Source organism: Topomyia yanbarensis, chromosome 2 (assembly GCF_030247195.1).
Source record: "Topomyia yanbarensis strain Yona2022 chromosome 2, ASM3024719v1, whole genome shotgun sequence".
NCBI classification, from domain to species: domain Eukaryota; kingdom Metazoa; phylum Arthropoda; class Insecta; order Diptera; family Culicidae; genus Topomyia; species Topomyia yanbarensis.
In genome coordinates this window covers 319,659,580-319,675,990 of record NC_080671.1, presented here as the reverse complement: position 1 = coordinate 319,675,990, position 16,411 = coordinate 319,659,580, and the positions used below count along the sequence as shown (strand labels likewise).

At 38.0% G+C, this 16,411-nt stretch overlaps 1 protein-coding gene across 1 annotated transcript in view; it reads left to right on the top strand.

Moving 5' to 3' along the window:
• The window catches only part of LOC131683742 (acetylcholine receptor subunit alpha-like 2), an 85,509-nt gene that overhangs the window by 23,242 nt on the left and 45,856 nt on the right, over nucleotides 1-16,411 (top strand). Inside the window, exon 4 of the mRNA XM_058965999.1 lies at nucleotides 15,568-15,748. Within this exon, the coding sequence (XP_058821982.1) occupies nucleotides 15,568-15,748 (181 nt within the window). The remainder of the gene's footprint in view (nucleotides 1-15,567; nucleotides 15,749-16,411) is intronic.

Below are 16,411 nucleotides of genomic sequence, written 5' to 3'. Positions count from 1 at the left end.
GCTTTTGTGAAAAAGCTTTTTCAATGTTGTAGACAACAACAAGCTACCATCCCGAATGTAGTGGTCGATTAAACGTTCCACTGATTTGAGAAGGAAGGAGGTCAGACTGATCGGTCTAAAGCTCTTTGCCTCCTCATAAGTGACGCGGCCACCTTCGGGAATGAATTTGACAGTTATTTCCCGCCACGCTAATGGAATGTATTCTGTTCCAAGACTGCAAGTAAGAACCTTTTTCAAAATATGCTTGAAGTGTTCATACCCTTTTTGTAGTAGAACTGGAATAATTCCGTCCTTTCCCGGAGACTTATACGGAGCAAAACTTTCAATCGCCCATTTGATCGATTCGGTTGTCACAATTCTACGATCAAATGCCCAAGAATCAGAACTGCCTGAAAAGAACTCAGGGGCAGTCGTCAGTGATGGCTCCGTACAACCTGGAAAGTGTGTGTCAAAAAGACAGTTGAGTACTATATCTTCGTCAGACGAGTATTCACCATTAGCAGTTCTAATGGAACTGACATGAAAGTCTTTCGATTTCGAAAATAACTTATTTCATCTACTAGTCTCGTTGAGACTTGAAACATTTGTGCAGAGGCTTTTCCAACCACTTCGCTCAGAGGATCGAAGGGCATTTCTGTATGCTTTGTGAGCCAACTTAAATGCCTCCGACCCGTCCCTGCGTCTGCGATTCCAAGCTCTCCTACATAACTTTTTGAGTCGAACAAGTTCGGTATTCCACCAAGGTGTTCCTCTAGAAGCACGCATAACTCGAAGCGGACAAACCTCTTGGTATGCTGCTACTATGAGTGAGCTTGTTTTATCCACGACCTCATCCAAATCACTTGGAGATTCAATCGTCGGAAGATACCCATGAAACCTAGTCGCCAAGCCCTCTTCGTAGAGGTCCCAGTTCGTAGATTTGGGATTACGATAGGTGACGATATCTAGCGAGACGTTTAAATGATCAAAGACGATGTACTTATGATCAGATAACGACGGTTCGAGCGTAATACTGTCAGAGCAGAGAGTTACATCTAACACCTCTTCTCTGCCAGCTCGTGCAAAAGTTGGGCGGTTTCCTGCATTAAGAATGTGCAGATTTGTACTACTTAAGTATTTCATCAATTCGGTGCCTCTCAAATTGATATCAGAGCTGCCCCAAATTATGTGGTGGGAATTTGCATCACTGCCGATTATGAGAGGAAACCCATTTCTGCCACAGTATGATACAACCCTTTTGAAATCATCAGAAGGTGATGGTTCATTATGCGGCAAATATGCCGGACAATAGACGTATTTCTTGTTTATGTTGCCAACAGTCATATTTACCATGACAGTACAAATATCACGAGTTGTGAGGTCCGATATAAGACAAGCGTCAATTGCACTATTCGCAAGTATACATGCACGAGGCATTTCACGTGGATTTGTCATGCCATTTTTGTTGAAAGATACGAAGACGGGGTTAAGTAGCTTTCCAACATAGAAGTTTCCTTTATGAAAATACGGTTCTTGAACCAAATCTGTGGAAGCTTTCCCTTCCTGCACAAGGCGAGATAGATTCATAGTTGCTGTACGTTTATGCTGAAGATTAATTTGTGCTACTCTAACCATATTCGATTACAGCACTACACATTTCATCATCAGCACTTGTTGTACAGCAACCAAACACGTTGGCTTATAATCGCATATAGCGAACCCCGAAATGGGTATTAGGAACATGAACATCATTTGAATCCCACGATTTGCGAAGAAACGAACGTCCACTGTGTCAGAGATTCGCATAACACAGCAAGGGTAAGACCCACGACACTCCGTGCGCGACTGGCATATTTTAGTCCTGCCAGCCATTCAGTCCTCGGCATGGAGTAACACCTTGACTTGAGGACTCCTGTTACCTTATGTATCTCAAAGTTCTGCTGCAGGATATCTGGCTTTCGGGTACCCAATGGGGCGAAAAAATCAATGCCTATTTGTACAACAAATGGAAAATTTGGTTAGCAGTTCTTCAGCAAGTCGAGCAGGTTTTGCTTTCATGTTGCTATGAACTACGAACACCTCCAGATGATAGCGTGGAATTCCAACGTTTCGACTATATTTTTTTTCCAGGATTGAATAAGGTCTTCTCTAAGTCTGTGATATTAATGCTTGTACTTCTAAATGTCCATTTTCTAATTTGCATTAATTTTCAGAAAATTTGTAAAGTTTCATTCCTACCTGCACTAAACGGGTCTGATGTCACTATGATTGCAAGTACTCTCAATAGCCGTAAGCACAAAGCCGTACTAACTGTTTTTAAACCGGACTAACTTTTAAACCGGCCTAAAATATTTGGTAAGCTTTAATCAAACGATGCTGTCATTTATATGGCTGCGTTCTGATCTGCGTTACACGTCAATGTTAAAAAAACAACAAATTCAAGTTAAAGAAAATGAGTAAATTCATTCCGATATTTTCTTGCAGTAAAATAGCTTTTCTTCGTCAAAAATCTCGTTCCATAGGGTTTGGGAACAATTTTGTCAACTTGTTGCCGATATGTTTCTGAACATAGAACTTTAACGTGTTGGATAGTTGAAAGTTGGCCGATGATGTACACTACTTTGTAGTGACATAATAGGCACAAAAGAAAATAAATTGATATACATATGCATGTTTTTATTCAGTTTGAATAGGCGCTCGTCGAGTTAGAGGTGGCTGAACCATCGGTTGTAATTGGTGCCATGATAGTTATTTCTCGACAAAAATATGAGTACTGGTTAAAAGCCAACTGTCAAAATTCTCTTTGAAAGGAAATTCCGGACAAACCGTTACTGGCTGAATACAGTTCACATCAGTTAATGAACGTTTGTGCTTGGTGAGTAACGGTTTGTCCAAAATTTCCTCGCAAAGTGAATTTTGACAGTTGGCTTATACGCCGTAATCATATGTTTGTCGAGATTTGTATATTTTTGAATTGTTTTCGTTCTCCATGTTTTGGGATATCATTTTTTACATCCTAAAGCACATTTTAGACTAATAAATAGAAAATCGATTGTTTTAAAATTTTATAGTAGAGAAACCGCTTAAACAATTTATTATTTAAGATCCATAATTGACTAAAACGTTATTTTGCTAATAATGGTGCATACTATCGAGAACGTTATAGAATTGTATTGTTAGGCGCTAGCCACTCCAAGGGCTTGAAGAGCTTCTCTAACATTACACTTAGTAGTCAGTTCAGCCAAATCTGACTGTTCCATATTAAATCAAATGCTTATAGAAAAAGAGTGGAAACTTACATCTTTTGAAAAGTTTGTATCAGTTGCTGTTCTGCAACACATGAAAAATGCCATAAAAATTATTTATTTGCTTCAGATAATTATGTCGTCCATGGAATGGAAATCTGAAATTTTAGCCTGGTGGGGCTTATTATACCATCCTACCCAACTAGTCTACTAACCATGTATATAGAATTTGGCAGACCTACTTTGCTGAAAATGAAGTAATTCAAATTATCAGCACGACTACCCAATCAAGCCTGAAATACCAAAAGTCCAGTAATTTTAATTAATAAAAATTATAATTAGTTATTTCCTATAGTCTTCCATCTGTCTGATAATGAATTGACAATTATAAATTTACAAATTGAACCTGATACTGGAAGCAGACAAAATTTCTTGGACCAATCGTTCTGAATTTTGCACAGCTCTTCTTCTTCTTCAGACCATTGCCCAGGCAACTACAAGAGCTTTTTGCAAACTGCTAAATATTATTACTTTACAATAACATGTTAATCGTTGTTTTAGCAATAATCGGACTTTGGTTTCAAAGCACAGCGAAAAAATCGAAAATCGACCAAAAAATAAAAGCTCCCTTAACTACTTGTGAAATGCTGTGAAAAACAACTGTGGAAATGTGTCAACGTTTGGTCCAGTAGATTTTGAGTTATGGTGTACAGTTTTCGATGTGGCGCATGACTGAAAAGACAATCTTTGCATCGAAAAAAAATTAAAGTATCCAATTTTTTGCCGATTATACCTTACACAATACCCCTTAAGTTCCGACACGTTTTAAGCGATTTTTCCGTATTCAACTTTTTGCGTAATTTTGCCAAGTCGTCTGTCTAGTTTCAGCTTTCACAGCTCTTTCATACCCTGTGCATATCTGTTCTATCATAAAGAATTAAACGAAAATTTGTACTACAGCGGAAATGCAAATCGTTCAAGATATGCTAGAAAATTATAAATTACAAAACAATACAAACAAGCTCCGATAACATTTAAATAACGATCAAAATGATAATATTTGTAACAGTTTGTTTGCCGTCATATTTAAAAGTGTTACTTAGGCTATATGGCATGGCTTCATTTGCAATTTTTTATTCAATCTTAGTTTTGAACTCTTTCGAAAGCAGTAAAAGTATAAATAAACTTCCACTTGCTTATGGTGTTCTTTGAGAGAAGATACAACTAGAAAAGGGAACAAATTGTGATTATATATTCTTTTCCTCATGTTAAAATAACTAAAAAATGAGAGCAAAATAAACTTCACTCATTTTGATAACCATAGGTAAACTAACGAACGAAAACAATTTTCATCTCTGAATCCAATTATAAAATTTCGTTCAACAGATTGTTTCAATATGATTCGACTTCTGCTAACCTACAATATAACTCTTCGATGTGGCATTTTGAAATGAGCGTGTAGCACCTTCTAGATATACGACGATAAAGAATATTTAAAAAAATGCATTTAAAATTCGATTACACCTGTTTTTCGTACGGGATAAAACTTGCTTACTTGCCCTCATATGATTTTTGTGCAACATGGGCCATAATATTGCACATAAAGTTCGAAAAGTTGATTCAAATTATTGAGATGTATGCAAGAGGAACATGGCGGCCTTTTACACTGTTTTCATTTGGCTTCAGGATGCAGCCATTTCTGTAATGACAGGTACTAACGTCTTAGGCCGGACTAAACAAGGGCCTAAAATCAAAGATAGTACCGTGTGGCGGTACCAACTAAATTCAAGCTTACCGCTATCAGAGTACTAAATAAGTAAATACCACAGACATAGAACATACCTTATTCAATCCTTGAAAGAGACTAGAAAATATAGTCGAAACGTTGGAGAGAATTTCGAAGCCTGTTCTGCATAAATCTTAAGACTGATGACCGCATTTCAATAAGAACATAACCAAGACAGCCGGAAAAACAGAAATATTAAGAATAACTATGTTACAATAATTAATACTAGCAGGAAACTGGAACAACCACTTTGTTTTAAGAAATAGTGAATAGCTTTTTGGTCACGGATTTTCTTTTCATCCTTTGATAATCAATACTGAAACATTTTATACAAATAAAGCAGGACACCGTACCGTACTCTGCAGATGAGAGTAAGATATTGTTTATTCAGTAAACTTTTCCAAACACTGGACTGACGTAAAACACGATTCGCTGTCATTCATAAAATTTACACTTGCTGAACAACTAAAGTAACCCGCGTGACACAATGGAACTCGAAATGTAAATAAAGTTTAATGAAAGAAAAACCATTTCCGACAATTTCCTCCTTCCGGAGAAAAAGTATAAGTAGGACAAAAAACTTTACCCATTTCTGCACTGATCCCATCCCCAACATTTTACCGTGCTCTATAGTGAAAAGCGAAAAAAAAACATTTCCCCAATATTAATTTCTCGCTAACTGCTTGTGTAAAGTCTGACCCGTGACGTTTTGTGAAAGCTGGACCGAGCAAGGTGGCTACCAGTAGGAATGCTTCGTTTATTGTTATTTAATTAGGTAAACAATTTTCAAGTTTTTCTGATTCGCAAATATTTTTGACCGACGGCGCAACGAGAGCACCGTGGTTTTAATCAGTTCGTCTATCAGTTCCAACTAGTGGCAACACAGGCAATGGTTCGATTATTATCCGCCAAAACAAATTCCATTTGCAGAGTAGGGAAAATATGCAGCGTAATTATACTTTCCCACGGAAATGCATTTCATTACGATGTGGAACATTTGACATGCATTACACATATACAATTGCTTCGTTGCTACCATCTGCAAAATTGCATAATTTCACACTCTCTCTCTCTCCCTCTCTCTCGGTTGAAGCTTCGCAAAGTTTCCAGCCCTACAAACCTAACTGTCTCAAAACTCATTATCAACTTATATTTCTATCTGAAATTCAACTCGCTATTCTGTTTATCAAACTCACCAACCCCCCCATGAGATATATTTCTGTATTTTTTCTATAACATTACATACGCTACAAATCACGTGCTACTTATCCGAGAAACGACCATTACAACAAGCATAACAACTCGCTGTGTCGCAAAACGTGACGAACAACTTTTTGTTTTCTCTATAGAACCCAACGAAAAAGTTCAAATTAAATTAATCTTCAAATAGCACCGATCACAAGTAGCCACATGTATCATCTACCAACGTTGTAATTGGAAGCATACAAACTCGGGAAAAATTAATTATAGTTCTTGCACAATCAATACCTCGGAATGTTACGTGCGGAAATTGTTTCATTTGAAACTGTCCCATCTGACACCGATTCCAAACGACGGTCACAAGAGCTCCGTCTGGCGGGTTGTAAAACTGGTAGTTTATCGCTGATGGTTTTTCCGTTGCCAGCTAACAACGGTGAAAATTAGAAATCCAGGCCTCCGATTACATTTCCAATTGCGCTTTCCCATCCTCGCAGCGGATGCTATTCGCCGTCAACGGGTGAAATGTGACCGATACGTGTCTGCTCCCTCGTTAGTAAAACTCTGTATATGAGCAACTTTTATGGCACTTCACTCTTAGCAGGTGTTTATTATTGGCTTTTGTTCTACTGGATCCGAGTCTTGAATTGGATCATTTCATCACGTATTCTTCTAGGTTTCGATATTGCAACCATTGTGGTGGTAGATTCTGGTCCGCTACGAAAGTATCAGTGACAGGCTCCCATCTATCAAGGCTATAGTTGGACGGTACTTCACAAAAGAACATGCATGGATCCCACTAAGAAATGTTCAACTATTACAATCAAAATCAGCACAAGGTCTCCAATATCACGCTTAACCACAGTAACTGCCAATAAAACAGTAACGATTACCCGCTCAAAAACGTCTGCGCCTAGTAACTCCTAACAAACAGCCAGCATCATGAGGAGGTCAGTAATACAAAAAAGGGGAAGAAATTAAAAAAAAATCTAAATATATTAGCTAAGTATCTCCTCAATGTTTTACAGTAACGTGCATTTTCTTGAAAAATGATTTCAATTGTTGATTTTTCTTCAAAAAATACTTATGTTTATTCTAACACATACTCAGAAATTCTACTTAATCCCTAATCAGTGAAGAAAGCCATATTTTCCTAAATAATTTTAAAAAAGAACTTGTTTCAATCCACCTATTGGTGTAACTGAGCCTTACTCACTCATTATCATTTTATTATTTGCTTCATCCAAATAGTACCTAATAGTATTTAGTACCTTTTTGATCGCTTCTCTTAGACATAAGGCGCTCTCTCCCGTTGTGTAGCTTAAGCATTGTGAAATATATTTTCCAATGTGTTCATGTTGCATAACATTGTGTTTTGCAGAAGTTGGGGACGATATTGTGTTTTCGAGCAAAAATTTAATAAATTTTCTTTTTTCACATATTTTGTTGTTTAAAAATGGTTTTAATCCATTCCACGAATGATTATAGGTTTCGATAGATAAAAAGATATTCGTATGGATATTAAACCTATCCACAAACGAATGCAATTTTTTAAACACTTTTCTATAAAATATGCGTTTGCGGTGAGTTGGCGGTGACACAGGAGAGCATTTAACGAAGTCGGGGAAAGATGGCGGGTTTTCCGAGTCACATATTTATGTCTATAACAACAAAGACAATGCAACAAACCCTTTGATAAAATGCTTAGATGTTCCCAACCGTCTGCCTTTTTATGCAACGTGTTCTATGTTATACGATCCTCCTAAATCAAACGAGTACAAAATAAAAACTGAAATCACCGCCAACTAGCCCGGTCCCCCTAAATATTATATTTTTATTACACTGCACAATAGTTCAGAATGTAAATTTAGCCATTTAACTTTTTGTCAAACTAAATAACTCAGCCTTATAATATGTTTAGGAAAGTAGTTGCACTTTGTTAGGCTCTTCTTTTTATTTGAGCAGCAGCTAGGGTGGTTCTAATGTTACCATGATATCTACAATTGAACTTTTTAGAGGTTTGAGATAGAACATAGCTGTCTTTGATACAGTTGCAAAACAAGACATTTTAGACAAATTTGCTAAAGACATGCAAGTTCCATCTTGCAAACTTTCCATACTCGAGAAATTCAAATGTAAGATTTTGCGGTGTTTCTTAGAAAAACGGTTTTATTTATATTACTGTGGTTTTTGATTTACACTAAAGTAATCTTTGGACAACTTGAAAATTATTTTAGAGTGTTTAAATTTGTTTTTTCTAAAGGCTTATTTGACTCGGCTCAATGCGTTAGCACCAGAGTTACAAATATTCAAATTTTTAACCCTAGTTTGCAGAACTGAGCCATGGATCTTTTAAGTTTTCACAATAAGTAAAAATTAAAAAAATACTAAGATTGTCTGACTACCAGATCTTGTTGACGCAGTTTGCTGCTGCGTGTAGAGAGCCTTTCCTTGGCGGTGAAGCATTAGTTGCCTTATCTGTCGCAGCTTGGGGGCCTTGTTGCTAGTTGTTGGTTTGGGAGCGGTTGCCGTGGTTGTTGTCCCTTTATTATTGGTTGATTGGGTCGTTTGTTTTGGTTCATCTGTAAATGTCGGTGGCTGCTTGTTAGAGTTCACTGTAGTAGATGAGTTTTGACTAGTTGCTTCAGCGCATGTTTTGCCGTAATGGGCTGTCTGGTTACAGAATTGGCATGTTAGGGTCTGCCCGGAATATGTGATCAGCATTGTTTGCTAATAGATTACGCCATCATTCAGTTATTTGCATTCGATAGTCATGTAAGACGGTATTGGTTTAGTCACTCGCATCATCACAATACAAACGCCGTTGGTAATACCGGTGAATAAATTTCTCCATGTGTCATTCGCAATAGATTCTACTTCTCCGCATTGCGATATATTTCGTTTGAGATAATCTTCCTTAGTGCGCGGTGGCAAATCATATACACGGGGATCTTGATTCCTGTGTTATTAAATTCGACCTCGTGTTGCATGTTGTTCTTTGGAATAAAGTTTTTGCCTGTACTAAGCGCCTAAACGTAATCAAACACAGTTTTTGACGTGGTGTAGCTGAAAATACGTAATTTCCGCGAGATTAAGCCCCACTTCTGCATTAACTGGTTGTTCCACCTCCTGAGCTGTGGGTCTAGCACGAGTCGGACGAAATCGTGTTATACCCGTAGCACGGGCACTTTTATTTTCTTTGACGGACTCATTTAACTGCGTAGCGAGCGGCAACGATACAATATTGTTTGTGCACTGAAAATAGAACAAAGCGCTTCACCAATAGGGTATCTATTTTTGCATCAGCTTTGTGCGAGGTCAGAAAATAGACTGACATATTTTACTTAATGTTACTTTGAAAACTTTTAGATAAAAATATAAAATCTTTTCAAGTTTCATTATCTTTGATTAAGGCTCTCAAAATTAAATACCTTTGCTGCCATACGATATATCATACTTTGTAGTATATATCACCAAAAATGGCAAATGCGATATTTTTCTATATATTGCAATATTTACACAATATATATATATATATATATATATATATATATATATATATATATATATATATATATATATATATATATATATATATATATATATATATATATATATATATATATATATATATATATATATATATATATATATATATATATATATATATATATATATATATATATATATATATATATATATATATATATATATATATATATATATATATATATATATATATATATATATATATATATATATATATATATATATATATATATATATATATATATATATATATATATATATATATATATATATATATATATATATATATAAATATATATGTACAGCTTTATAGTGAAAGAAGCTAGATGATCAGATCTGCAATTGAACGTATTAGACGAAAAATTTTGAGATCATCCGCGAAAGACAATTGTGGACTCTTCAGAACTAGATATACTTCATTGAAGTATAGCAGAAACATTAACGATCGCAAGTAGCTTCCTTGAGGTATTGCTAACGTAGAAGTGAAGGGGCCTAACAATCTACTATGACAATTACTATCTCTCGGTCTGTGAGGTAGGATCGAAACCACTGCAAAACACTACCATTTATTCCAAATCTCTCCATCGCTTGCGATATTGTAATTGATCTTTTCGAAAGCGACAAATAAGTCGGTGAAAACTACGTCGGTTTTAGCACGACGTTACATACTCTCTCTCTTATGTAAGATGTTAAACACAGCTGATTAGACGCAATTGACCCTCCGGGCGTGAAGTCGTATTGATCGTCACTTAGGTACTGCTTACAGTGAGCCTGACGAGGTTCAATAGCCACCAGCTCAAACAGCACTTAACGAAATTGTTTCACGGTAATTTTTGACCCTTATTACCCTTTTCATAGAGTGGGAGCATGTTCGCATATTTCCAAGAAGATGGAAAAACTCTTCTAGCAATAGATGCTCGAATGATATAAAAAAGTGGAGTAATCAAAGCTACGATATGCCTTTTCAGGATAACGGAGGGGAACCTGTCGGATCGCGGATTGAAAGATGACTTAAGCCTAGAGGAAGCTCTGGTAATCATCGTTGTATCAACATCGATAGCACCCAAAGCTTGCCCTACAACTGTGTCGTCAAATGGTGAGATTACATAGTACTCATAAGCTTCCTATCTCATGCCTCCACTGAGTCATCGATAGACATTGGGTCGTTAAACCGGCGTCGGATGGGTGCTATCAGACTTATGCTGTAGCAGCGGAATGAGAAGGTGCCAACGGGCGGGCTTCAAAACCCGTACACGTAGGTGTGACGCGACCGGTATCGAGGAATCAATGGCGAGCGGCAGGGCATCAATAGTTCGAACCCCATCTCTACATAAAACTAGGACTGGGTTCCGAAGTGATAACAAATACCTAGCCGCGCACGGAGCCTGTGGGGCGCCAGGGCGCACCCCACAGTATTTTTACTCTTACCCTGTCAAGCGGGTTGATTTTCTTTCCCTAGTTCTTTATGAGAACAAAACGGAAAAAAAACTAAGAACACTGTAAACATGAGTTTGGAGGAGATTGCTGCATGGAGGTGAAAGAGAAGAAGAAATGCGTGAAAAGCAAACTTTGAGAGCTGCTGAATAATGGGTTGCTGGAGGATGTTGTATCCTGCACTTTATCCATTCTCAACTCTCTAGATAGTGACGAAGATCGGACAGTGACCCAGAAGGGCACAGACTCCGCACTTAAGCGGAGCGGCGAAGAAACGCTATGGGTGGCTGCTGAGAAACGGCCAAAAACCTGCTGAAACGATAGAGTTGGCAAAAATCTCAATAGGCAAGGCCCCAACCAAGCGACAGCGTTCGACAGATACGGAGTCACCGAATAATAGTGGGTACAGGAAGGAAGCGCTACCGAAAAAAATCAAGGGGCAGCATCCTAGACAGACACTAAAAACTGAGCAGCATTCAACCTTCAACGAAATCACCAAGTCGTACTCAATGGTCATCATTCCGGTTGGGTACCCTGCGAATACCCTCAGCCATGAACAGCTCAATGCTACTCGATATGTGCTGATCGATAGCGTCATGAAGCAGATTTGATGCAATACGAGACCGAAGTTTAGGAAGTGCACCTACAAACAAGGGTATCTCGAAATCGCCCGTGTATACAAAGGCAGCATGATGCTACAGTTGCGATCAAGCCATGGTAAGGTGCTTCATTGGAAGCCATTGAAGCGTCTCAGATTCCCAGGTATTTCCCTGACAACATCGATTGGTCCAACGCGAACACCCCCCGCCTGATGCAGAATCAGAACGAGAATTTCTGCACAGAACGCTGGAGGGTCGTGAAGAGAAGCACGGCCCTCAAAACGGTAGAGCTCCTGTTGGCGGTAATTGAGCTTTCAGTGAAACTAGTAGCCTCCCAACACAACCAGCCAAACTATGTATTTGGAAAGGCTAGAATGCGCCAGTTGAATGGTGTCCCGGTCTTTGCCAAACGTGGAAGTTCTAGGCAAGCATGGACTTATGGGTGACCTAACACGGAGCACCTCACGAGGAATTTCTGATCATAGCAAGCCTGCAGCAACGGTAACGAGGGCATTGGTGGCAGCCCGTCTCACGGGTATAAATACCAGAGGTGAATACCTACTAGAAGACCTTTCGTCAAATGATGACAACTCCAGCGGGCTTTTGCCTGCTCCACAAATGAAGTAAAATAAAATAAATAAAAAAATGTATGTAACAAGGGAGTTTAATCTATTTTTTATGAACGCAGTTAGATGCGTTGTACTTGACCTTACGTTATGCAGCGCTCAAATAACGGAAAAGATAAATCCGTTGTAGCTAAACTGGTACTAGTTAGACTAATTATTACTAGTTAGACACTTAGCTTAGCTTAGCTTAGTTGACCATCCGTGAGTTTGCCGTGATTGATCAAAGCCTGTTGAAATTTCATATTGAACCAATTGTGTGATACTTGGGAGTAGTTATCATACTCAACGTGCAACATAAAAAGACTAAGATTATAGTATGATCAATAACGTAGATGGCCACGCCCATGCAGGTCAATTTTGGGATGGGAAGGAATGTTAGTCCAACACTTGTGACTATTATGACCGAGGAATTCTCTGCATCATCCACAAGCGTCACAGGATAGGATTGGTGTTAGTAGGTAGGGAGATGAATCAGGATATATCTTGGTAGATATTATGATTTAACTAAGTACTCACGCGCTTTGTCTTTTCATTTTAGATCAAAGTTTTCAGGTGTGCGACCTCCTGTAGAAATATGAATCCACTCAAATAGGCTTTTTAAAAATTATTCTTCCGTGGGGCGTAATGAAAGGATAAAGCCGCGTGGAATATGATAGAGGTCTATTCATCTATAAACAATATGATCTTAGCAATATGTACGAAATCGCTCGCGATCAATTTCCGAGAATTCGAAACGAACAATTTGAACTTCGAACTGCCGGCCATCGGGAGTAATGCTTCTTATTAACACTTCAATAACCATTTTCAAAGTTTGCAGTACAAAGAAAGCGTACAAATGTATAAAAGATATCCCAAATGAATGTGAAAAAATTCACTGCGAAATGTTAATGACAAGTTGGCATCTCCACTCTCCCTATCAGACAGGTTCCCATAATCGGGTTAAATACCAATTGCAAACGACATGTTTATTATGCGTAACAAATATAATAAACACTACGACAGGGGATCCCTCGGTGATCCAAAAGAAGAATGGATGGGAGAACAGCAATACTAGCAAATACCGACTACCATATGAGCGGTGCAAATTCGAACGAGTGGCTTAGAGTACTGCACTGGATGATTTTGAAGAAAGGACCAGTAGTGCGATTTTACGAAGTTTTAGCTTCCGATGCCCCTACATTTTCTCACAAAGTGAAGTTCTGAAATGTTGAGATTTTTACTGCTGTTTAGGAAAGCAAAAGTATAATAAAGCTAGTGTCAGGCCTTCATGAAACCTCAAGAAGTCACTTTTGGAGGTATTCGTAAATGTAGATTTGTCGATAGACGGTTCCAGATTTAATTAAAAAAATACCTAATTTAACACGTCTACAGATCGTTTTCAACATAAAAAACTTTTTGTGCAATTCGACAGCTCCAGCTTTTTTTTAAAACGGTTTTTAAACCAAAGCTTTGGAAGTTAAACCTTGGCGTGGAAGAGCCGGTATATTAATATATGCTGTTACTTAGTGTAGAATTAGATTTTGTCCTTTACAGCTATTATACAACCGTCAGAAGAAACTTAAAACGTTGGTACACAATTGAGAATAGCGAATCAGAAATGGTGACAATATGTCAGTGATTCACTAAATATAGAATGGATAAAGGTTATGATGTAAAGGTTTAAGGTCCGTCCAGGTTAAGTCTTTGGTACGGAGCAATTCCTCGACCTAGGAACTCCTAGCATGTTGTTAGTCGCCTCTTACGACATGGGAGCAGTTCCCAGAGGTTCTATTCTTGTCTGAAATAGTGCAAAAAGATTTCAGCCCACCGGACACCTCACGGCTTCTAATTATCACTAGTTAGACACTATATACAAACAGTCCAACGACATACACGATGTCTAAAGCAGCTGGCAGGTCCGGAGTAATATGCCATGAAGAAAAGCCAGAAGGTCTAATTTGCTGACGAGAAAGCGAAAACGAACGATTGTTTTTTGGCTACGGAACCAAACGCCTGGCACTATGCAATATTTGTTCCCACAAGGGCAAATTAGATTAAACCAATTTATGCAATGAGGGCACAAGACCTAACATAAATGGCGGCTAATTGAGCATTTCGAATTTGTGCGATTAACGTTTCTTCAACAATAATAACTACGTCAATTTTCCAGTTGAAGAGCAGTGCTCCCAATTTTCAGATCTGTTTCAGTACCGAAACTCAGATCCAAATCCAACCATAATTTGTTAGCCATCACAAATACTGTAAATATGTCTCTTATGAAACATTGCATTCCATTCAGCGGCATTCCATTCTTCAGCAAATTTATTGAATTAATAACACTCGTAAATCTGGATTTGACAGGTTCCACACAATGGTCCATGCGATATGTTCTACCGTAGTAGTAACTGCGCAATCTGCACATCCTAAAAATATGTGCGTAAAATCGTGCAGCAGAATATTTGAACAAAGGATCGTTCGCTTCCGATAACCGACTACAACTCGCACATCGGTTTCGATAATAACGTTTATTTAATTCTTATTTTATTTACGGCCCCCTTAGCATCGCGACAACAATATTGCGTGTGTGCCGGATGTGTGAACATTCGCACTACAGTTTTCACATACTTGATGGTCAGATGATTATGCTCATGCTTCCAACTTTTTCGTGCTTTTGCTCACCTAAATCAGGCAAAGGCCCTTCCATATGAACCCGATGAATTTTTATAGCGTATGTTTTTCACATCATTGTGTCTCGTCATCCGATATGCATATATGTATCTATACAGAAAGGTCTCACCCGGTACGATTTGGGAACAGAAAATAAATGTATCATCTACAGAAAAAAACATTAAATGTACACAGATAGATAGATAGACATTGAATCTGTGGCAGCATTGTTGAATAAAAATATAAAATACGTTCCACTTCTTTAGACAAATTTTACTACTAGCTTTAACGATATGTTACTATATTGAAAGCCCCAAAATTCTAACTCCCATTTGCCCATTCCCGAACTAAAACAGCGCTGACGGTAAATGTTGATATTGTTATGCCACCCAAAGATAATCTCCCTATCGAGCAAATGGATTATTGATGAGAGCGTGATTTCGGGTGAGAGTTTTTTTCCTGATGTTTTTTCTCGTTTTCTTATCCTCCCGAACATGACATTGCAGTGCTGATGGCGAGTACGTGGTGACAACCTTGACCAAAGCGATTCTGCACTATACCGGTAAAGTCATCTGGACACCACCGGCCATTTTCAAGTCATCGTGCGAGATTGATGTGCGCTACTTTCCCTTTGATCAGCAGACCTGCTTCATGAAGTTTGGATCGTGGACCTATGATGGCAACCAGGTAAGTGATGAAAAATTACAAATCGTGATAACCTGAGTGAATAGAAGTTACAACTCGTGGTATGGTGGGTGGGTATAGTTGAGAAAAAGAAAGGATTTTCCCGAGTTACTGGAGAGATGAAATACGATACGTTTAGCGTATTGAAATAAACCACGCAATGCACTCCAAAGAGCCTGGAATTCAAGGAAAGGAAGAAACCAATAATTATGAAATGCATTTGCACTCTATCGCAGCACATTTTAAGTCCTATGTTTTCACTCCAACTTTTTGGCTCCGGTTTTTTTGCACGTGGTTGAGATTCATCTCCTGACATAAAACTTGTGTTTCGGGTTCCGAATAAAAATGAATCTTAGTTTTTTTTAGCCTGGATCTGATGTTTCTTATGATAGTTGCAATAGAATGACTACAATGCTTAAAAAAATTTCCGAGATAGCAAAAAATTTTCACCGTTCTTGTATTTTAGAGACATTTGGCATCAAATATACGAATTCGATTTCTGAATTTTCAGGCTTATATGAGAATTTCATATGTGACAGGACGATTCAGTCTATATTTTCAAACCACATAACGATCCGTGCGAAATTTTGAGCATGAACATGAGCATGATAACCGCCCAATTCGTAGTTCGTAGTCGCGTAGTACTACGCGAATGACCAGAGCAAG